Consider the following 22886-nt stretch of genomic DNA (forward strand, 5'->3'; position numbering starts at 1 on the left):
TCGAGGGGTTTTGATTGAACAGTTAAGCACAAGTGCGGTGTCTTCAGAATAGGACAGCGTGTGATGGCCTTCAACTGTCTTGGAAAACTTTTAGCTCCCCGAAGACTGAGGGGTTGAAATTGGACGTGGCACAAAACAGGCAGAATCGGATTTACCGACCGTTGTACAACACGCTAAATATTCAGTTCTATACAAGTCAATGGGACTGAATATCGGGCGGCGGGTGTTGACAGGCAACCGATGCAATGCCGCCTGTTCTGTGTCTCTGCCCGTGGCCAGTTTCACCCGCTGAGGGGGCTAACTGCACTGTCCCGTGTGGTACTGAGCCCCACAGACTAGAATGGTCTCGGCCAGTCGCCCATTCGGGCTGAGTTAGGTCATCCCAGCATGGAGTAGTAATAGGCCCACAATATATGTCCTCGGTGTCCCTGGGTAAAATCGGCCAGTGTCCCTGCTCCTGATCAGCACCCACTTCCCCCGGGAAAGCGGGTGTCGGGTGACGACAGGACTAGGCTCACCTGATGGCTCCCTGCAGTCAGATGGGCCGCTGACACTCATTGTCTTGGTTCACGCATGAAGAAAGGCTACTTTGGTGAGGTAGTTGTGGACCCTGTGGCTCAGTGGGCAGCACACACGCCTCGAGAGTCAGAAGGTTGTGGGTTCAAATCCCACTCCAGAGACAAAACTCTATGCTGACACTGCAGTGCAGCACTGAGGGAGTGTTGTAGTGTTGGAGGTGCCGTCTTTTGGATGAGACATACATTGTTTAAGGAAAAAAAATTCCAAGCAAGGTGTTGAAAACAAACAATCTGTGTGTTCGGGCGATGGTTTAAGTTCCTCAAGCTTCAGTCTTGTGGTTTAGGACACCACCTGAACCCCTTGACTACCTCAGTGCCTTGTGACATACTCCTGGCCCTCTGTCCTTTACATAAAGAAAGCAGTTTCCATTTGTTTACCATTTTGAGCTGTCCTAAAATCTCCTTCTTTGGTTCGGTGCCGAATAATGTCTGAGCACACTTGGGACATTTTTCTGCTGAACAGCGAGTCTATAAATGCAAGTTGTTGCTGTTGTCCTGTGACATTCTACCATTGATTTTACCACAGGCAACTTTTTACTACGGCCACCAATCATGGCCTTTCCCAGAGTTCCCGGCACTGAGCCTGGCCTGCACGTTCCTCCTCGTTTTGTAGAAATCAAGCCTCATTGCATCGTCTCCTAATTTAATTAGTTCCTTTGAAACTGTGGAACTCCCTCCCTCTGTCATACTTCCCTTCTTGCTGCGGCCTGCGGGTTTTTAAAACCCAAGCCTGGTGTCACCTCACTCTACTTCCTAATTTACTTCACACTCTTCGCTCCCTTTCTCAACCTTGGTGACTTCCTATATTGGGGTGGGGATGGGGGGGTGGGGGGGTCTTAATCCTTCCCCTGTGTTTCCCAATTTTTAAAAAAAGGCAAGCTTCCCCACAGAGCGGCAGTGGCTGCTTTGAACGGTGAAAGCTTCAGAACCCTTTAATTTCTCTCCTGTCGGCAGACGGTCGCAGGTCACTCTACACAAACAACAGGCCGATGTGGAGAGCTTACAAGAGCAGTTGCAGAGACAGATCGAGGAGAACAGCCTGATTCGAGAGTCCATGGAGCGCACGCAGTCACGCTTTGACCAGGAGAAGAGACTGAACAAAGCCATCAAGCAGCGCAAGGTAAGAATCATAGAATAGTACAGCACAGAAGGAGGCCATTCGGCCCATCGAGTCTGCGCCAGCTCTTTCAAAGAGCAATCCAGTTAGTCCCTGTAGGGTTCTCAAAATTCCCACATTCCTCGAAATTATGGATCAAGGGAACCTGTTTGGACAAATTATTAAAAACAGGGTACCCAAAATGGCTTCTGTAACCTCGTAACCAAAACCGACAGGATTTTTAAAGCAGGGCTCTGCAGACAGGCAGGCCCGGAGACAAAACTTAAAATGCAGGAATCTGTGAAAAAGCACTCTCTGGAGCCAGCCAGACAAAGTAAACACAGAATACGCATTCATTCGACTTGAAATAGATCAAGCTAGAATGGGCCTAGAATCAAGGCCATTAGGTTTCTACATAAAATGGCCGTGTCCGTGGAGCAATTTCCGCACGGCACAATCGGTCCATTGCCTGCTTTTGAGAAAGAGATTTCCCTCTGTGTTAAAACCACAGCAGGTCGGTCAGCGTCTGAAAGAGAAAATGCATGTTAGCATTTCAGGCTAGACCCTACATCAGAACTCAGATTTCTCTCCTCTCCAGTTCTCACCATCCTGCTCTACAAATTGGCTTCCTCTTTGAGCCCAATCTTCAACTTCGCCGGCTCTTAGAATGAAATGAGCACCGGCTATGGCCCTAGATGGTGACCCCCACATCCCGAGAGCATGGAGAAACGTTTTTCCAATTTTCTCCCCCACCTCTCCCGAAGGTGCCGACTCTTCCTGGGGTACCAATTCCGCAGGTGCTGCCTTCTCTCCTACATTACAACAACGACTGCACTTCAAAAGTACTTCATTGGCTGTAAAGCGCTTTGGGACGTCCTGAGGGCGTGAAAGGCGCTATACAAATGCAAGTCTTTTAACCCCCCTAAGTGGCTGCTCAGTACGTGTGAGCCTGGACTGTCAGTTTTGGTGGACTATTCAATCTTGGGAGGCATAACAGCCAAGTTTAATCCTGTCCTCAGCTGCCCCCCCTTCACAGCAATCAGGACCGTCAATGTCCCCTCCCTAGCCAGGGACGCCAAGACCAATTGAAGCTCCCTCGCTGACACCTTTGCCGATATCAGCTAACTCGACACAGACCAAGGATCAGACCTGGAACTTCTGCTCCAGCCAGCACTGCAGCGGCCGGTGTCACCGCTGACAATCGCAGAAACTGAGTCTGAAGAAGTCATCTACTCAAAGGCCCTCAGGTGTCCCAGTTTTGCGGTCAGATTTATGGCGCTGTGGCAGCACCTTCAGCCGCCGCCCCCCCGCCAATCACTCCCACGATCAAACAAGAGATCCCGAGGTCTGTTTGCGAGAGCAGATCATTTCCTCTGCCTCTGCCAAGAGCTGATCTTTTATTTAGCAAAAACAAAAATTTAATTAGACAAACAATTCTTGTCTCGGGAGGCCCACCGCAAAACCCTCCCATTAAAGTAACTGCAGCCGAATTGAAAGCCTCATTGACCCTGGAGACTGAAGGCCTGTTGACTTTAGCTGAATATATGTACTCTGAGTTTAGTAATAAACCTGGGAGACTCTCAAATCAATAGTTAAGGAAACAAAGCGGCTGTTTGAATTAAATGCTGCCCATGCAATGATTCACGGCTCTTCAGACAGCTGAGAATGTCCGATTCATTAGAAGCACGCCAAGGATTCACCACAATTGGACAGGGCCGATAATGGAGCCCGTGTGCTGTTCCACCTGCATACTAACAAGTTGACCTCGCTGGATAAATCCCAGTCTCTCACGGTGTACCTGGAGTGCCAGGGCAGCATTGTTGGACACCAGTAGCCTGCAGAGTCCACTGTGGGCAGGATCTCCCCGTTCGAGAGCGCCCTATGGCCCCACCCCCTCTGACATGGTTGCCTTCATTAGGGGCGGATAGCGGCTCCGCCCCTTACAAGGCTGAGCGGGATTTCCCAACTAAGCTCGGAACCTGGCCTAATCCACTTCCCAGCCTTGTCCAAAGCCACTCCGCTGGAGTCCCGGCAGCATGGCCGAAGGAATTTGGTCCCAGTACCTATAACAACAACAACTTGCATTTATATAGTGCTTTTAACGCAGTAAAATGTCCCAAGGCGCTTCACAGGAACGTTATCAAACAAAATTTGACACCGAGCCACATAAGGAGGTATTAGGACAGGTGACCAAAAGCTCGGTGTCAAATTTTGTTTGATTCCTCTCCTGTGATGCGCCTTGTGACGCTTTACTATGTTACAGGCGCTATATAAATGCAAATTATTGTTATTCTTGTTGTAAAGTGTTGACCCCTGCATCCTGACTACTTGAATGTTTAATAGATTTTGTTACATTATTTGTTAAGCCAGTTCTGGGGCATTTGCAGATCCCTTTCCCTTTACCCGTAGCACTTGGCACACGTTAATCTGCCTCCTGTCCTCTAATCAAAGCCTGCCTGGTTAGGGGATGTTAACTGAACAGGCAGTCATCGCCGTTCCTTCTCCTTTTTGTCCTATCCAGCAGGGCTGTCCCAGCATTCACCCAGCAAGTGAAAGGGACGGTTAAGTGAGAACTATTTAATAGAACGACAACTTGCATTTATATAGCGCCTTTAGCGTAGTAAAAGCCACTTCACAGGAGCGTTACCTGACAAAATTTGACACCAAGCCACATAAGGAGATATTAGGACAGGTGACCAAAAGCTTGGTCAAAGAGGCAGGTTTTAAGGAGCATTTTAAAGGAGGCGAGAGAGGTAGACAGATTTAGGAAGGGAATTCCAGAGCTTGGAACCATTAAAATCGGGGATGCGCAAGAAGCCAGAATTGGAGGAGCGCAGAGATCTCGGAGGGTTGCAGGGCTGGTGGAGGTTACAGATATAGGGAGGGGAGAGGTCATGAAAGGATTTGAAAGCAAGGATGAGAATTTTTAAATCGAGGCGTTGCCGGACCGGAAGCCAATGGTGGTAAGTGAGCGCAAGGATGATGGGTGAACGGGACTTGGTGCGAGTTTGGATACGGGCAGCACGGTTTTGGATGAGCTCAGGTTTATAAAGGGGAAAAGTTAATGTATCGTCTGAACAGAGTTCTGGCATCACTATCAGTTCTGAAGAAGGGCTCACATCTTATTGAAACATATAAGATACCGAGGGGGCTCGACAGGGTAGATGCAGAGAGGATGTTTCCCCTCGTGGGGAAATCTAGAACTCGGGGGCATAGTTTCAGAATAAAGGGTTGCCTTTTTAGAACTGAGATGAGGAGGAATTTCTTCTCTCAGAGGGTCGTAAATCTGTGGAATTCTCTGCCCCAGAGAGCCGTGGAGGCTGGGTCATTAAATACATTTAAGGTGGAGATAGACAGATTTTTGCAAGATAAGGGAGTGAAGGGTTATGGGGAGCGGGCGGGGAAGTGGCTTTGAGCCCAAGATCAGCCATGATCTTATTGAATGGCGGAGCAGGCTCGAGGGGCCAAGTGGCCTATTCCTGCTCCTATTTCTTATGTTCATCCAAAATGTCTATACATCTTCTCAGATGCTGACTGATCTGCTTTTATTTCAGATTTCCAACATCTCGGGTTTCTTTTTACTTGAAAGCCCTCTGTCAGCTGGCTGTAAGGGGCCAATGTTAAATGAGTTGGGCAGTCTCAGCCTATTCCTAGCAGCATAAGCCCACAGCAGAAGGCTACCCCTCATTTGGCATTAAATTGTAAATATTGTCTGAGGTTTCCATGTGGGTGGGGTGTTATTGTATATTTAACCTATTTTTCATGGGATCTTTTCTGAGATTTTTGAGAATGAAAAAAAAAATTGTACTTCCCGCACTGGTCCAGGTGGTCAGAGGGAGCGGACTGTTCTGATTTCCGGGGGTCTATCTTGCTCTGTGCTGTTTTTTTAGTGCGCTGGTTAACAAGTTTGCGTTAAGTTCCTGCCTGAATTATTTTAGCAAAATTATTGACCCATGGATTTAAAATGAGTTAAACATCATGCTAACAATAGCACACAATTTAGCACAGGTGCACGAACTGGTACGCTAGGAAATAAAAAAAAAAAACCAAATCAACTTTATTGTCATTGTTAGTGCACAAGTGCAGTACAACGAAATGTAGGCTTGCGGCTCCCGAGAGTGTACATTTAGATTAAGACATTTAAACATTCAACATACATTTGGCTTGTAATACATTAACATCAACATAACCATAATAAAGTGCATCGGCAGATGTGCAGGCTTTAGAGTTTATTTGTGGAGTTCAGTAGGATGACAGCCCTGGGAAAGAAGCTGTTCCTAAATCTGGTCGTACGGGTGCGAATGCATCTGTAGCGTCTCCCAGATGGCAGGAGGGCGAACAGACTGTGGCTGGGGTGGGTAGGGTCTTTGATGATGGACCGTGACCTCTGGAAACAGTGTTTCTGGTATATGTGCTCTATGGTCGGTAGCCGGGTGCCGGTAATGCGTTGGGCAGTTTTGACTACCCGCTGCAGGGCTTTCCGGTCATAGTAGCTACAGCTGCCATACCATACTGTGATACAGTTCGTCAGGATGCTCTCTATTGTGCAGCGGTAAAAGTTAGAGAGGATCGGGGTGACAGGTTACATCCCTTCAGCCTCCTTAGGAAATATAGGCGCTGCTGGGCCGCCTTCAGCAGAGAGGAGGTATTGAGGGACCAGGAGAGGTCTTCCATGATGTGGACTCCGAGGAACTTAAAGCTGTCCACCCTTTCCACCACAGCCCCATTGATGTGGATGGGGGTGTGACTTCCGCCTTTAGACTTCCTGAAGTCCACAATGATTTCTTTGGTTTTCTTGATGTTAAGGGCCAGGTTGTTATCGGCGCACCACTTCACGAGATGCTGGACCTCCTCCCTGTAGGCTGATTCATCGTTGTTGGTGATCTGGCCTACTACCGTGGTATCATCCGCAAACTTGATGATGGTGTTGGAACCATGAACAGCCACACAGTCGTGGGTGAAGAGGGATTAGAGGAGGGGGCTCAGCACACATCCTTGTGGGGCCCCCGTGTTCAGGGTCGGGGGGGGGGAGGTGTGGTTACCTAATTTGACAGACTGGAGTCTGTTTGTTAGGAAGTCCAGGGTCCAGTTGCAGAGGGAAGTGTTCAGGCCAAGAGTTTGGAGTTTGGTGGCCAGCTTGTTGGGGACGATAGTGTTGAATGCTGAGCTGTAGTCTATGAACAGCATTCTGATGTAGGTCTCTTTACCATCTAAGTGATTCAGTGCCGAGTGTAGAGCAGTTGTGATTGCATCCTCCGTTGATCTGTTTGCACGATAGGCAAACTGGTGTTGGTCAAGAGAGGCGGGAACACTGGCTTTGATGTGAGCCAGGACCAGTCTCTCGAAACACTTCATTATGATGGGTGTGAGTGCGACAGGTCGATAGTCGTTCAGGCACGTCACAGCCGTTTGTTTTGGCACAGGAATAATACCTAAGAAGTTTTTTTAACAAACAAGTTCCGTATGAGGGACTAGGGAGAGTTCTTGTAACTGCCTGAATAGCGAGGGTGCTTCACCGCTTTCCAGATGTATGCAATCTCATTGAAACATGCAAAATTCTTACAGGGCTTGACAGGGTAGATGCAGGGAGGATGTTTCCCCCTGGCTGGGGAGTCTAGAACCAGGGGTCACAGTCTCAGAATAAGGGGTCAGCCATTTAGGACTGAGATGAGGAGGAATTTCTTCACTCAGAGGGTGGTGAATCTTTGGAATTCTCTACCCCAGAGGGCTGTGGAGGTTCAGTCGCTGAGTATATTCAAGACAGATCGATAGATTTTTGGGTTTTAAGGGAATCAAAGGGATATGGGGACAGTGCAGGAAAGTGGAGATGAGGTAGAAGATCAGCCATGATCTTACTGAATGGCAGAGAAGGCTCGAGGGGCCGAATGGCCGACTCCTGCTCCTATTTCTTATGTTCTTATGTAGAAGCAGTGTGAAACGACTGAGCCTAATTTCAACCCCTCGTACATAATGTTACACAGTCAGCCTTATTCAGAAGTTGCCTGCTTGCCCCAGTGGCTCTCTGAGGAGAGACAGCACCCAGTTAACCACAGAGACCAGGAAGGCCTCAGGTTCCACCCCAGGTCGGTGCTGTTACCCCATCTCAGACAGGGTATTAGTAGAGGCTACAATTCATACAATCACAGAATAGTATAGCACAGAAGGAGGCCATTCGGCCCATCGAATCTGTACCAGCTCTTTCGAAGAGCAATATACAGGAAACTCTTTGGTATCCGGCACTGACGGGACCGAGATGGTGCCGGTTGATAAAAAATTTCGGATAATGGAGAGGTATATCTACCGAGGCTATTTTTAACAAACAAAAATAAAAAAATCAAGAAATGTGCAGTATACAGTAATTGGGTACTCACCTACAGAATGTTGTGTTAAATGGATGGTGGAAGATGTTTGATTAAGTACAGTAATGCCAGTTGAGGGTAATCCATAACTCTTTAATTACTTAACAGTAAAACAAAACTTATGAACGACTGTATACTGTAGTTTTCGGAGTGAGAATTGTGCCGGTTATTAGAGAGCTCCGGATTAGTTGCTCTTTCCCCATATCCCTGCAATTTTTTCTCCTTCAAGTATTTATCCAATTCACTTTTGAAGGCTACTATTGAATCTGTATCCACCACCCTATCAGGCAGCGCATTCCAAATCCTAACCACTCGTTGCGTAAAAAAGTTTTTCCTCATGTCGCCTCTGGTTCTTTTGCCAATCACCTTAAATCTGTGCCTTCTAGTTATCAACTCTTCAGCCATTGGAAACAGTTTCTCTGTATTTACTCTATCTAAACCTTCATGAATTTAAACACCTCTATCAAATCTGCTCTAAGGAAATCAACCCCAGCTGCTCCAGTCTATCCATGTAACTGTAATCCCTCATCCCTGGAACCATTCTAGTAAATCTCTTCTGTATCCTCGCCAAAGCCTTTGCGTCGTTCCTAAAGTGTGATGCCCAGAATTGGAGACAATACTCCAGCTGGGGCTGAACTAGTGTTTATATAGGTTTAGCATAACTTCCTGGCTTTTGTGCTCGATGCCTCTATTTATAAAGCTCAGGATCCCATAATATTGGTCTCCATAATACTGGCGCTAGGTAGATGGAAACAAATTGGGTGGCCATTGTGGTGAGGATCAAATGAGGCTCCTACCGTAGAATTGCCTGCTGACTCACTGCCCAGGCTCACACAGGACGAATGACCATTTGGGTGAGGGACATGAAGGTGCCCAGCTCCCACACAACTGTACCCCGGACAAGTTACAGCACCTTCAGGAGAGAAAGTGGTCATGAATTTAGATCAGATTTCCTTCGGCAGCTTGGGATGTGAGCTTGTTTTATTCACTTGTTTTAGGGATAAGAGAAACTCGATAAGCATAAATAAACAAGAGCTGCAACAGCAAGGCTCACGTACCAGAGAGTCAAGGTGTTCTTGCCAATCACGTCACTGCCACAGGAAGCAGTAGGTTGCTGTGTTTCATTCACATTCAGGTACTGCTTCACTCTACTGCACAGAAAGTTTGACTTGTGGATCCAATTATTCGTGCACGAATGTGGAGACACTTTTGTTAAAGTAGTTATTACCAAACCCCTTGTTAGCACACTTCATCCCCTTGTTTGGTTTTGCAGCATTAAAAATCATGGTTAAGAAATGTGGCTACAATAGAAGAGATTCTAATTTGTCATTAGCAGGCCTGTCGTACTGTCACTCATTAGAAACTGGCCAGCTCGTGCTCCACTCCCGTACCACGTATTTGGGAACCTGTGAGTTATTTGGTGTTGGAGTCCTGCTATACTTTGAAGGCGCTGACTCACACTGGGGCGTGGCTTCAAGGCAGCTCGCCCAAATAGACATTCTGCACACAAAGCGGTGAGTGCTATTCAACCATACAGGGCATCGCAGCCGAGCGTCTCTCCCAGCCCCCGTCACCCCCCCCCCCCCCCCCAAGACACACACGGTCACACGGTCACTTTCCAGCAGGGTCTCTGGATGGTGATCAGGAGCTCGATCCGTGGACTATTTTGTCCCTCCTTAACCCTGATCGGTTGTGCTACAGGAAACTTTCCGTTATCCGGCACGGACGGGACCGACGTGGTGCCAGTTCATCAACAATTCCGGATAACCAAACGCTGTAGTAAAAGATATGGAGCTCAGAGCTCCGTATAAAGCAACAAACCCTGTTGCTTCAGCTTCAGAACAATCGGCACAAGTTGCAAGCGTCTCTGTAGCTTAGCAACAGCTGCAGCTACACCCTTGCACAGCAACAAATGGAGTAAAAAAGTAATAAAAGTTACCTGAACCTACTCCTGAATTTTGCCGGTTAACCGACATTTCCGGTTATTTAGGGGCCGGTTAATCGAAAGTTTCCTGTACCTGAACCAGCTGCATCAGCTAGCTCGGCACAGACTGGATATGGAAGCTGGCAACTTGCTGGTCTGTTTGGCTCAGTACCACACAGGATAGTGTGGGAGCTGGAGCTGGAATCTCGTTGTACAACGCACCCTGTTGTTTGCTCCTAGCTGACCTCTGTAACAGCAGGCAATGACCTCGGGAGTTCATTTATCTCTCAAATGTACTGAAGTTACAAAGAAATTTCAGAATATCGTATCTCCGTGGAATTTAGTTCACAGGCGCATAGCGTGAACCCCCTTCCCTCAATAATTCAGCCATTAAATGCAGCACACGGATTGGTACTAAACCATATAGAGCAGAAAAGTGCCAGGTTTGATCCCCGGTCCCTAATGAGTTAACAGATTCTAGTCGGGTCGACAGGAGAGGCTAGAATTAGCCCCCATGGTGCAAGGCTACGGAGATGAAGAAAAGTCAGCCAGGGTTCCTTCTGATCACTATCCATTGACTCTCGTTAGAAAGTGTCTGTGTGTCGATACAGAGTGAGGACAGAATTAGAGTGAGTTCTGATCAACAACAACTTGTATTGATAGAGGTGTCAATTTTTTTGTCTTTTAATACTCCTGTGAAGCACCTTGGGACGTTGTACTACGTTAAAGGCGCTATATAAATACCAAGGTGTTGTTGTTGTAGCGTCTTTAACAAGGCGATTCACAGGAGTGTTAGAAAACAAAATTTGACCCCGAGTCACATGAGATATCAGAGCAGATCACCAAAAGCTTGGTCAAAGAGGTAGGTTTTAAGGAGCGTCTTAAAGGAGGAAAGAGAATTAGAGAGGCGGAGAGGTTTAGGGAGGGAATTCCAGAGTTTGGGGCCTCGGCAGCTGAAGATACAGCCGCCAGTGGTGGAGCGATTGAAATCAGGGATGTTCAAGAGGCCAGAATTGGCAGTGCGCAGATATCTCGGAGGGTTGTGGGGCTGGAGGAGATTACAGAGATAGGGAGGGGCGAGGCCATGGAGGATTTGAAAACAAGGATGAGAATTTTTAAATCGAGGCGTTGCTGTACTGGGAGCCACTGTAGGTCAGCGAGCACAGGGGTGATGGGTGAACGGGACTTGGTGCGAGTTACGACATGGGCAGCAGGGTTTTGGATGACCTCAAGTTTACGTAGGGTAGAATGTGGGAGGCCGGCCAGGAGTGCGTTGGAATAGTCGAGTCTAGAGGTAACAAAGGCATGGATGAGGGTTTCAGCAGCAGATGAGCTGAGGCAGGGGCGGAGTTGGGCGATGTTCCAGAGGTGGAAATAGGCGGTCTCAGTGATGTGTGGTCGGAAGCTCATTTCGGGGTCACATATGAGGCTAAGGTTGCGAACAGCCTGGTTCAGCCTCAGACAGTTGCCAGGGAGAGGGATGGAGTCGGTGGCTAGGGAACGGAGTTTGTGGCGGGGACCGAAGACAATGGTTTTGGTCTTCCCAATATTTAGTTGGAGGAAATTTCTGCTCATCCAGAACTGGAAGTAGGACAAGCAGATTGACAATTTAGAGACAGTGGAGGGGTCGAGAGAGGTGGTGGTGAGGTAGAGCTGGGTGTCGTCAGCGTACATGTGGAAATTGATGCTGTGGTTTCGGATGATGTCGCCGAGGAGCAGCATGAAGATGAGAAATAGGAGAGGGCCAACGGTAGATACTCAGAATACACCAGAGGTAACGGTGCGGGAGCGGGAAGAGAAGTCATTGCAGGTGATTCTCTGGCTACGATTAGATAGATAGGAATAGAACCAGGTGGGTGCAGTCCCACCCAGCTGGATGACGATGGAGAGGCGTCGGAGGAGGATGGTGTGGTCAACCGCGTCAAAGGCTGCAGACAGGTCGGGAAGGACAAGGAGGGATAGTTTACCATGGTCACAAGTCACATAGGATGTCATTTGTGACTTTGATAAGAACCGTTTCAGTGCTGTGGCAGGGGCGGAAACCTGATTGGAGGGATTCAAACATGGAGTTCCAGGAAAGATGGGCACGGATTTGGGAGGCGACAACACGTTCAAGGATCCCGCAAATAATGCACACTAAACAAGCACACACACACACAAACTGGACTAGAGTTTCCGCTAGGCTGCGCTGGTGGTTTTTCCAGCAGAATTCTCCCACAATCTGCCAAACCAGCACAAAAGATTGCGGAATTTCAAGCACAAATTATGTCCATCGCAAATCGAGTTTCCGTGATCTTTTGCGCCAGTTTAAAAAACATTGGCCCAGAAATTCAGGTCGGAGGCTTCCCGCGGGTGCAAGCCCCCGACCTGCACTTACCTAGCGCGCCAGCTGTTGAGCTGTGGGCCCGCGTGGGATTCCAATCCTGGGCCTGCTCCAACTGCCGGCGCGCAGTGCTTGCGTATCCCAGGGGCGCAGTTAGTTCGAAGTGTCCCCTGGGATCACGTGGGCCATGGGGAGCCAATGGTAACAGGGAATCTGTATTCATAGATTTGACAGGATGAATACAATTCAGCCCCAAAACATCACTAAAACTTCAAATAAATTTTTTTTTAAATCACATTTTAAAAATAACTATAAATTACATAAAATAACTTTTAAACAATAATTTACATTTTTGAAAAAATTAATTACAGTTTCTAACGGGGCTAAAAATAAACTTACCTTTCTTTAAAGTATTTAAAAATAATAAACCTGTGGAAAAAAATGTGTTAATTTAACTTAATTCACCACTTACCTTGTTAAAAGCAGGCCTTGCGACTGCTTTTTACAAGCGTAGCTCCTGGAGACTTACCCTCCTGGAGAAACCTGCAAAAAAACCGGAAGTTCCAGGCGTACGCGCTGCCTCTCCGGCGCACGTGTTTGACCTGTGAACCCCTTCCTTTAAGGGAACGGAAGTTCCGGTTTCCCGCGCATGCGCAGTGCATGCACGAAACCAGTACTTTCGTTGGGCCTATGCGTGAGCACCCAGCGCGTACTCACCCGTGGGGACCCGAAGTTCTGGCCCATTGTGCTAGAAGCTGGCCTCACCCCCAGATCAAATTACTCACCACGGTGAGTTTCCGCTCATTGTGCCTGTTTGCGGGCCTTCGAGGAGTCTGTAAGAGCAAGGACACTAATAGGCATGATTTAAAAGCTTCTGAATACTAAAAAATATAAAAGTTAATAAGAAACTGCCTCCTGACCAATGAAACTAGTAAATGGTTCTGTAAAGTTTTTTAAAGTAATTTTCAGTTATTTAAAATTGGGTTACTCACAGGTATTTGACGAGACATTCTGATTAAAAATGCTTATTTTTTGTGATAAACCCATTTTTAGCTGTATTAATCAGACTGCATCAAGGTTAATACTCTTAAATATATCAAAGAATGTTGTTTAGTGCAAAATAAATACAAATAAACAACAACGTTCTAAAACGCTGCCCAATTGCGCTGGTTCGTGGAAGATTTTACGTCCGGCGATATGCAAATGAGTTTGAGCGGAAACTTGGAACAAAAATTTTCAAAACGAGTGCAAGTTTGAATGCAATTTGCACCCGGATCGCCGATTGCGCCCAAAGCAGAAACTCTACCTCACTGACTTTATTTCTTCCGTTTGATGCAGACTTTCCACTTGGAACAGTTGGAGAGAAGAGCTACAAAGTCCCCGTCTCACAGCTGTGTGAAGGAAGACATTCATGGCAAGGTAAGGGCATTGGGCCGAGGCAGTCAGACCGCAGTCACGTCTGTGCTTGTTACTGAGGGGGTCATTTTAATCTAACCCACCCAGTGAAAGGTAAAATCGGGCGGGCTGTAAAACAGGACGACGATCTGATCGCTCAGTTTCCCGCCGGGCGGGTTAGGTTGGAATTATCCCTTGAAAGTCAAGTGTAAAGATCGGTAACCGGTAAATGGGGTGCACTTATGGGTAAAAGAGCCAGGCTCTGCATTATATTTGATGTTCTTAGTGTAAAGATTAGCCCCTCCCTATCTCTGTAACCTCCTCCAGCCCAACAACCCTTCGAGATGTGTGCACTCCTCCAATTCTTGCGCATCCCCGATTTTAATCGCTCCACCATTGGTGGTCCTTCCCTAAACCGCTCTACCTCTCTCCCCTTCTTTAAAACGCTCCTGTAAAGCACCTTGGGATGTTTTACTACGTTATAGGCGCTATATAAATACAAATCATTGTTGTTGTGGTAAAGTGTTGACCCCTGCACTCTGACTGCTTGAATGTTTAATAAATTTTGTGACATATTAAGCCAGTTCTAGGGGCATTTGCAGATCCCTTTCCCTTTACCCGTAGCACTTGGCACACGTTAATCTGCCTCCTGTCTTCTAATCAAAGCCTGCCTGGTTGTGGGATGTTAACTGAACAGGCAGTCATCGCCGTTCCTTCTCCTTTTTGTCCTATCCAGCAGGGCTCTCCCAGCATTCACCCAGCAAGTGAAAGGGACGGTTAAGTGAGAACAACAACAACTTGCATTTATATAGCGCCTTTAACGTAGTAAATAGTCACAGGAGCGCTACCAGACAAACATGACACAAAGCCACATAAGGAGATATTAGGACAGGTGACCAAAAGCTTGGTCATACAGGTAGGTTTTAAGGAGTATCTTAAAGGAGGAGTGAGAAGTGGAGAGGTTTAGGGAGGGACTTCCAGAGCTAAGGGCCTAGACAGCTGTTGGGCCTATAGTCTTTTTTTCCTTTTCCCTATTGGGAGATGTTTGGCCTCCCCTTGGCAGGTGGCCACTGTGACGGGATTGGAATCAGGAGCTCACTGTGTTTGGGAAGCACAGACTCAGACCCACGTCCCATCACTCCCTGCTGCGGCGTTCCCGAGAGTGCCCATAAGCAAGCACTCAACAAAGAGTGAGCAACTGGATTAAACACTCGTTAACAGGCGAGTGGGTGATGTAGAGGGTTAGATACTAGTTTCTCACCTCTGGGACCTGGCTTCAAATCCAGCTCGGACTGATGGGTTGAAAGTGGCTGTTTTTTGGCTGGAAAGGGTCCTTTATGAAATGAGTTTGGACCGTCTCAATCACGTTTCTAGTGGGTATAGGACCGTAGGACAAAATGTCCTTAATTCAACACGATTACTGGTAGTCTTACTCAGACAAGTAACAGGATGTGGGCAATGAAAAAATGTCTTCTGGGTTTGAGGGCAACACTTGGCTGGGTACGGTGCATGTGCAGCAGGCCCAAATGGCCATTCTCCATGTGTGTGCAGCCTAGACAGTGAGCGACAGAAGGCTGTTTGACTGTGGAGGTTATCGTGACCGAGCCTGATCCCATCCTTTTTCTTTTATTCGTTTTTATGGGATGTGGGTGTCACTGGCAAGGCCAGCATTTATTGCCCATCCCTAATTGCCCTTGAGAAGGTGGTGGTGAGCCGTCTTCTTGAACCGCTGCAGTCCGTGTGGTGAAGGTGTTCCCACAGTGCTGTTAGGGAGGGAGTTCCAGGATTTTGACCCAGCGGCGATGAAGGAACGGCTATATACTTCCAAGTCAGGATGGTGTGTGACTTGGAGGTGGTGGTGTTCCCATGCGTCTGCTGCCCTTGTCCTTCTAGGTGGAAGAGGTCGCGGGTTTGGGAGGTACTGCCGAAGAAGCCTTGGCGAGTTGATGCAGTGCATCTTGTAGATGGTACACACTGCAGCCACAGTACGCCGGAGGTGGAGGGAGTGGATGTTTAAGGTGGTAGATGGAGTGCCAATCAAGCAGGCTGCTTTGTCCTGGATGGTGTTGAGCTTCTTGAGTACCCAGTGAGTGGGCAGTACCACTCCATGCAGACACATACGCATTGACGCCTGTATGCACTTTCCAAGCAGGACTCCCTAGAATGTGATCCAGAGGAGGAGCTGATTTTTTTCCCCCTCCATAGACAAAGAGCTCAGAGGCCAGTTGTAGTTCCCAGCTGTTGCCCTGGCTAAGGTCAGCTAAGTACCGCACCACATGATGTATCTATCCATCTGGCAACCAGGGTGCTGAATTCTGTCCTCCTTCGTGCTTTGTTTGTGTTCTGCCTCTAGGCCGAGGCTCGGAAGAAGGCGATGCAGGAGAAGCTGAAGAAGAAGGATTATGAGATCGAAATCCTGAAGAGAGAGCTGAGAAAGCAGGACCAGGAGCTGTGTGACACCACCACACAGCTTGTCAACCTCCAGAACGCCGTGGTACGCAGACACCTTGCACCAGACTTACAGAAAACCCAATGCAGGTTTTAATGCTCACGTGTAATCTGTGTCACCAAAATGAAACTTTTCACGAGGTTTTAAGTTCTTTTTTAAAACTTTTCCCGGGATCTGGGTTGAAAGGATTGAAGCCTGCTCTCCCTGCTGGTTGTTGGGGAGTCCTGTGTAAAATGTGGGGGGCGGGTAGCCTTTATCCAGTAACTGAGGTCAAAACTGAGGTACATTTTTGGGAGCAGTGTAGAGGGAGTTTTACTTTCCATCTAACTGTGCTGTGCCTATCCTGGAAGCGCTTGATGCCGACACTGGGTGCCTGAGGTGGAAGGTCCCATTCCCCTCGCCTTGATCAGCATATTATTCATGTCAAAAACAATGGGCTGGATTTTCATTCAGGAGTCGGGTTGGAGGCGGGACTACAACTTTCGGGTTGTAGTCCCGCCTCCATCAAGATGCAGCCAATCCACACGATTTTAACTTGATTGACCTTGTTGAGTCCACCCAGCGGGCTCAGTAGGCCAATTAAGGGCCACCCGGCAACAGGTGACGTCACAGACTGAAATTTCATCTGTCAAGAGGTTTTGACAGATGAAATATCAGTGTTTCACAGCTGTTTGAAGCTGTCAAACACTGACAGTCTTACTTCTAACATGAGTCCTTCTACACAGACTCAGTTAGAATTCTCTCCTGCACAGAAAGCTGCAGGCTGTCACTTTTGACAGTTCGCAGCCATTCTGCTTTCTGTTCTAGTGAGATGAGGGACTCCCGAACCTAAAGGAAGGAAGGCTGGAAAGGTAAGAAAAGGTAATTTACACTTTAATCACTTTAGACACACCAAACACACTTACCTTTGCACTCATGCACACATCACTCACCTGAACACCGACATCTCGACCCCTCAAAGCCCTTCAACCCGACAACCCGACAGCCCGACTCTTCCAACTTGGTGTGGTTTGGAGCCATCGGGAATCCCACAGTTCGAGCTTAAAAATAGGGATTAGGCTAAAAACTGCCTGTTAACAGGCAGTTAATTGGCACTAGTCCCTTCCCACCTCGGGTAGGCGGGTCCCAATGCAGGGTGGGTACCCGCCTCCTTTGAGACTGGCATGGAGGCGGTTTGGGGGTGGGATGGGGTCGGGACCCCCGATTTCGGGATTTTACCCCCCCCGCACACCTCCAACCTCGTCTCCACGGCACAATGAAAATCGAGCCCAATATGTTTAGCACTCATAACATCACAGGGGTAATAACTTGAAGGAGTTACTGCGCCCAATATTGTGAACTACAGTCAGTAACACAAGGCATTGGCTGAGAGGAATTAATGAGCCCAGTACTGTCAAGGAGCTGAATAAATAAGTACACTTGAAATGATGGGATAATTTGAGAACTTTGATCGTATTTCAACTGATGTTAATCCAGCTCCCTCACACTATCAGGCTCAGTACCAGCATCCTGTGTTACTGACCCTTATCCCTATTGATGTTAGTCTAGCTCTCTCATGCTGTGACTTCCTCAAGCTGGTTCTCTTGATGGTGTCATCAGCACTCAATGTTAAATGGCTAACATTAAAAAGAATCAACTAAAACCACAAAAATCAAATGAACATTAAAGTTAATCTTAATTACTTGCTGACAATTTGATTTTTGATGTGAAGCCTGAGGCCGGGCTCAGCCTTTGGGACCAAACCTTCAGGATCATTTACGGTGGTCGGATGATGTCAGCCATGCTGTGACAGTTAGATATTAAGAGGAATATCAACGTTTGGGAACAGTGTTAACACTCCCCCAACACCAATCCCCAGAGCATTCCGCATGTAGGCATGGAGCCAGAAAAAAACACGGCAATAGCCAAAAGCAGGAAGCTAAAGATCCCACTGCCATCCAGTAGGAGAAATGACCTTTGACCGTCCATTGATGGGATGTGGGCGTCGCTGGCTGGCTAGGCCTGCATTTAGTGCCCATCCCTAATTGCCCTTGAGAAGATGGTGGTGAGCCGCCTTCTTGAACCGCTGCAGTCCATATGGTGTAGGTACACCCACAATGCTGTTAGGAAGGGAGTTCCAGGATTTTGGCCCAGCGACAGTGAAGGAACGGCGATACAGGTCCAAGTCAGGATGGTGTGTGGCTTGGAGGGGAACTTGTAGGTGGTGATGTTCCCATGCGTCTGCTGCCCTTGTCCTTCTAAGTGGTAGAGGTCGTGGGTTTGGAAGGTGCTGTTGAAGGAGCTTTGGCGAGTTGCTGCAGTGCATCTTGTAGATGGTACGCAGTGCATCTTGTAGATGGTACACACTGCAGCCACAGTGCGCTGGTGGTGGAGGGAGTGAATGTTGAAGGTGGTGGATGGAGTGCCAATCAAGCGGGCTGCTTTATCCTGAATGGTGTCGAGCTTCTTGAGTGTTGTTGGAGCTGCACTCATCCAGGCAAGTGGAGAGTATTCCATCACACTCCTGACTTGTGCCTTGTAGATGGTGGAAATGCTTTGGGGAGTCAGGAGGTGAGACACTCACCGCAGAATTCCCAGCCTCTGGCCTGCTCTTGTAGCCACAGTATTTATATGGCTGGTCCAGTTCAGTTTCTGATCAATGGTAACCCCCAGGATGTTGATAGTGGGGGATTCAGCGATGGTAATGCCATTGAATGTCAAGGGGAGATGGTTAGAGTCTCGCTTGTTGGAGATAGTCATTGCCTGGCACTTGTGTGGTGCGAATGTTACTTGCCATTTGTCAGCCCAAGTCTGAATGTTGTCCAGGTCTTGCTGCATATGGACACGGACTGCGTCAGTATCTGACGAGTCTCGAATGGTGCCATCAAATAAACAAACAAAATAAAACCCAACCCCTTGCACCTAACAAGTTATTTTCCAGTAAATTTTAATGAACTTCTCCCAATGCTTGAGGGGCGTCCCATTGGTGTCTTTGGAGGGAGAGGGGAAACTAGGATGAGGATGGGGAGTGTTGAGCCCCAGCCTCACAAACTGGTTCTGAACTGCACCTCCGGTTGGCCTTAAACTAGAGAGTTTTTCCCCCCTCTGCTAATGGTGCTGCCTCTCACTGGGCTTCAGGTTCTACAGGCACCAATCGCCCTCTGGTACCTCACCCACATGGCCATCCCGCCTACATGTGTGATTCTAGCCATGGAGGGGGAATGTCGGGGTCACTGGATAGAGCAGGAACCCTGGCTGGGTGCTTTTTCCCTTCTTGGTCCAGAGACACTGAGCTCAGAGCTTGGAGATATGAGCTAGTGAAAATTAAATTGGGCAACAGAATGCACGCCTTAACACAAAGGATGGCAAATGTCTGTAATAACGTGCCAGGCAGAGTCATGGAGACACAGGCAAAATGCAGTTGGATACTAAGCCGAGAGAGTTCGAATCTTAGAGCAATGAGCTTCAATTGGCTCAATATCCTCTCCTCGCCTGTGATTGCTTCGACATTCCGGGGTTCACTACAGAGTAAGAGCATTGTTCTGGAACTTTCTGTATCTCGTAAAGTGTTGCAGTCTGACAGGAAACAGCGAGATTAGATCAAAAAGCAGAAGCAACATAGGCTACAAACTGAGTGGGATGAGTGGAGCTGGGTCACTGAGCTCGATAGAAAAGTTGCATTCTTCCACACAGAAATCACTCCCTGTGGAATGAGGGAGGTGATGGGCTACACTGGCAACACTCCTAATGAATCAGGTCTCTGTCACAGATACTTGCCTCGGTTAGTTACTTGCCACAGTTAGTTACTTGTTGCAATTACCGGCAGGGTTTGTAACTTGCCACGGACGTGCCATTGGGGGGATATTCAGAGGGAGATATGAAAATGACAGACAGGAAAAGACCTATTGGTTCCCCACAGCCTGTCCCCGCACAGTTGTGATACCTTGTGTATCACAATACAGACACTCCCCCGCCCCCCACCCCGCACACCCGGAACCATGTAATCTGGGAGAGGCAAAGCGACAGATAAAAAAGCCAGGCCAATTAGCAGAGGAAGAAAATGGAAAATTCCTCTCTGACCCCCTTAGGCGATCGGAACTATCCTAGAAGATCACATTGACCCTGATTTACGTGACAAGATACCTACCTCTTGTACTAGGTGATCTCTGCCCCAGCCAGGAACAGGCCCAGCTCTTGCTTGAAGGAATCCAGAGAATCAGCGTCCACCACACGGGCCGCTAACCTGTTCCAGAGGTCCACTATTCTCAGAGAAAAGAACCGCCCAACATCCAACCTAGTTCAGCCCGGATAAATTTGAAAAAGTGACCCCTGGTCCTCCCTAAACTATTTAGTTGAGGTAATTGGTCGACACACACACAAACTAGTCTCTTCATTATTTTATAAACCTCGATCAAATCACTCTTAAGTCTGTGCTTCTCAAGTATAGAGATCCAGTTCGTTGAGCCTATCTGGGTGACTGAGGCGTTTTAAGCTGGGAATCGATCTTGTGGCCCTCCTTTGTACTCTTTCCAAAGCCTCAATATCCCCTGCCATGTGAGGAGACCAAAACTGGGCACGGTATTCTAACTGAGGGCTAGTCAAGGTCTGTTACAAGGGCAAAATGGTATGCTTTATTTTGTACTGAATTGTCCTGTGAATACACCCTCGAACCCTGTTCGCTTTAGCTATAGCTTCACAGAATTGGTCATGTACCTTTAGAGATTGAAGCACTAGAACACCTAGATCTCTATCTTTCACCACTGGCTTTAAGTCTTTCCTTGTAGGGTGTGTGTATGTTTAGCATTTGACCTGCCCACGTGCATGACCCTACACTTTTCTATTGTTAAACACAGGCCCGTTTCCCCAGCCTGTCTAGATTTGCTTGTCACGCATATTCTACAGTCCTAACTCTCGCACATATTGTCCGCAAAGTTGCGGATCATTCCCCCAAAACCTACACCTAGATCATCAATTTAAATAGCAAAGGTCCTAACGGACACCACTGGTAAGCAGATCCAAACCCATTGACAACCACTTTCTGCCTAAGGGCACTCAGTCAATTATTAATCCACTGCAGCAGAAAATAGTTGGTAATGGCACCATCCGTTGTGATGCTAAAGTCGTAGCGACCAAAAGGGATCCAGGTTCATTCCAGGCCTGTGCTGAGTTACCTGATCCCAGATGGGGCAGCAGTGGGAGTTCTACAATTGACTTCAGCTGTCTATGGCTAGGGAGGGAAAATCATCCCAGGTTCCCACTCCTGCTTGCTATCCCTGCTGGACATCAGGGGAGAATAGTCCTTGGCCTCTTGCATTGTTCCACGGAAGCTCAGCGTAAACTCGAGGAACAGCACCTCATCTTCCGATTAGGCACTTTGCAGCCTTCCGGACTCAATATCGAGTTCAACAATTTCAGATCATAACCTCGGCCCCTATTACATTTTTACTTATATTTTTTTCCCACCCCTTTGTTTTGGGTTTTCCCTCCCCCCCCCCCCTTCCTTTTTTTCCCTCTCTCCCACATGGCAGCTGTCTCTCATCCTGCCAGTACACTTCACACCTAATCTCAGCCGTCTTTTGTCTCCACTGTCCTATTACCATCTCGTCTGGTTTTGAATACCTCTTAATGTCTCTTTACTTCTTCTGTTCTATCGCAGCCCTGCCTTCGATCTATTTCATTTCCTTTCCAGTTTTGAAAAAGGGTTTCGACCCGAAACGTCGACTCTAATTTCTCTCCACGGATGTTGCCTGGCCTGCTGAGTTTTTCCAGCATTTTCTGTTGTTATTTGAGAATAGAATTGGGTTTTACCCCCACGGTCAAATAGCCCACCAACACCCACTGTCTAGGCTCAAATAATGGCCGCTTGGGTGAACTGCTGAAGGACTGCTGCACTCCCAAACTGTACCCCAGCAAGAGTCAGCACCTTCAGGAGAGGACATCATTTCAATTATATTAAAAAAGCACACGTTATATTGGACCAGGTGCGAGTTCACCTGTAGCTCACACTGTGTTTTTCAAGGGTCTGTGGTGTGTATCTTGTACCCGTAACCATTCACAATGAGAGTCTATTCCAGCTGATTGTGTGATCCTGCCTCTGTCAATATTTTGTAACACGGAGCCTTATCCAATGGTTTTCTTTCCCAGGAGATGAAGCCGAGGCAGCTCCCAGAGGACTGAGGGTTGGATCAATCCAGGATCTGCTGAAGCCTCCACACAACGCTCGCAGTGCACCCTGGGCTAGTTCATTGCTGGGGAACCCGTTTCTAGTTTTAGAAAGCCCCATATCTCTGGCGGTTCTTCAATTTGACATGTCATACGTTCATATTGAGTCTTGTCGAATTCCTCTTAAAAAGAAAGACTTGCATTTATGTAGCGCCTTTCACGACCTCAGGATGTCCCAACGCGCTTTACAGCCAATGAGGTACTTGTTGAAGTGCAGTCACTGTTGTAATGTAAAGCACTCTTATAGACAGTCTACCCTTAATTGAATGTTGCTTAATTCAAATGATTGGATATTTCAATTTTTTTATTAAATGACTGAATTCTCAGCAGTAGACAGTATTCCCGGCCTCAATGTTCCACTAAAGTATAAAAGAGCCGGGATCCAAGTCTTTGGCGTCAGATAACTGACTTTTTCACACTTTTTGGAATTCTTTACCCCAGAGAGCTGTGGAAGCTGAGTCATTGAATATATTCAAGGCTGAGAGACAGCTTTTTGAGCAAAAGGGGAGTGGAGGGTTATGGGGAGTGGGCAGGAAAGTGGAGTTGAGGCCAAAATCGGAT

The 22886-nt window shown here is 47.6% G+C and overlaps 1 protein-coding gene across 1 annotated transcript in view; it reads left to right on the forward strand.

Annotated features, from left to right (window-relative positions):
* The window catches only part of fhad1 (forkhead-associated (FHA) phosphopeptide binding domain 1), a 125713-nt gene extending 103056 nt beyond the window's left edge, over positions 1-22657 (forward strand). Inside the window, exons 27-30 of the mRNA XM_085966937.1 lie at positions 1533-1698; positions 13619-13699; positions 16029-16169; positions 22248-22657. Coding sequence (XP_085823063.1) covers positions 1533-1698; positions 13619-13699; positions 16029-16169; positions 22248-22280 — 421 coding nt within the window. The 3' untranslated portion in view covers positions 22281-22657. The remainder of the gene's footprint in view (positions 1-1532; positions 1699-13618; positions 13700-16028; positions 16170-22247) is intronic.
* The last annotated feature ends 229 nt before the right edge of the window (positions 22658-22886 follow it).

Source organism: Somniosus microcephalus, chromosome 25 (assembly GCF_052327205.1).
Source record: "Somniosus microcephalus isolate GS21.2 chromosome 25, FLI_Smic_1.0, whole genome shotgun sequence".
Taxonomy (NCBI): domain Eukaryota; kingdom Metazoa; phylum Chordata; class Chondrichthyes; order Squaliformes; family Somniosidae; genus Somniosus; species Somniosus microcephalus.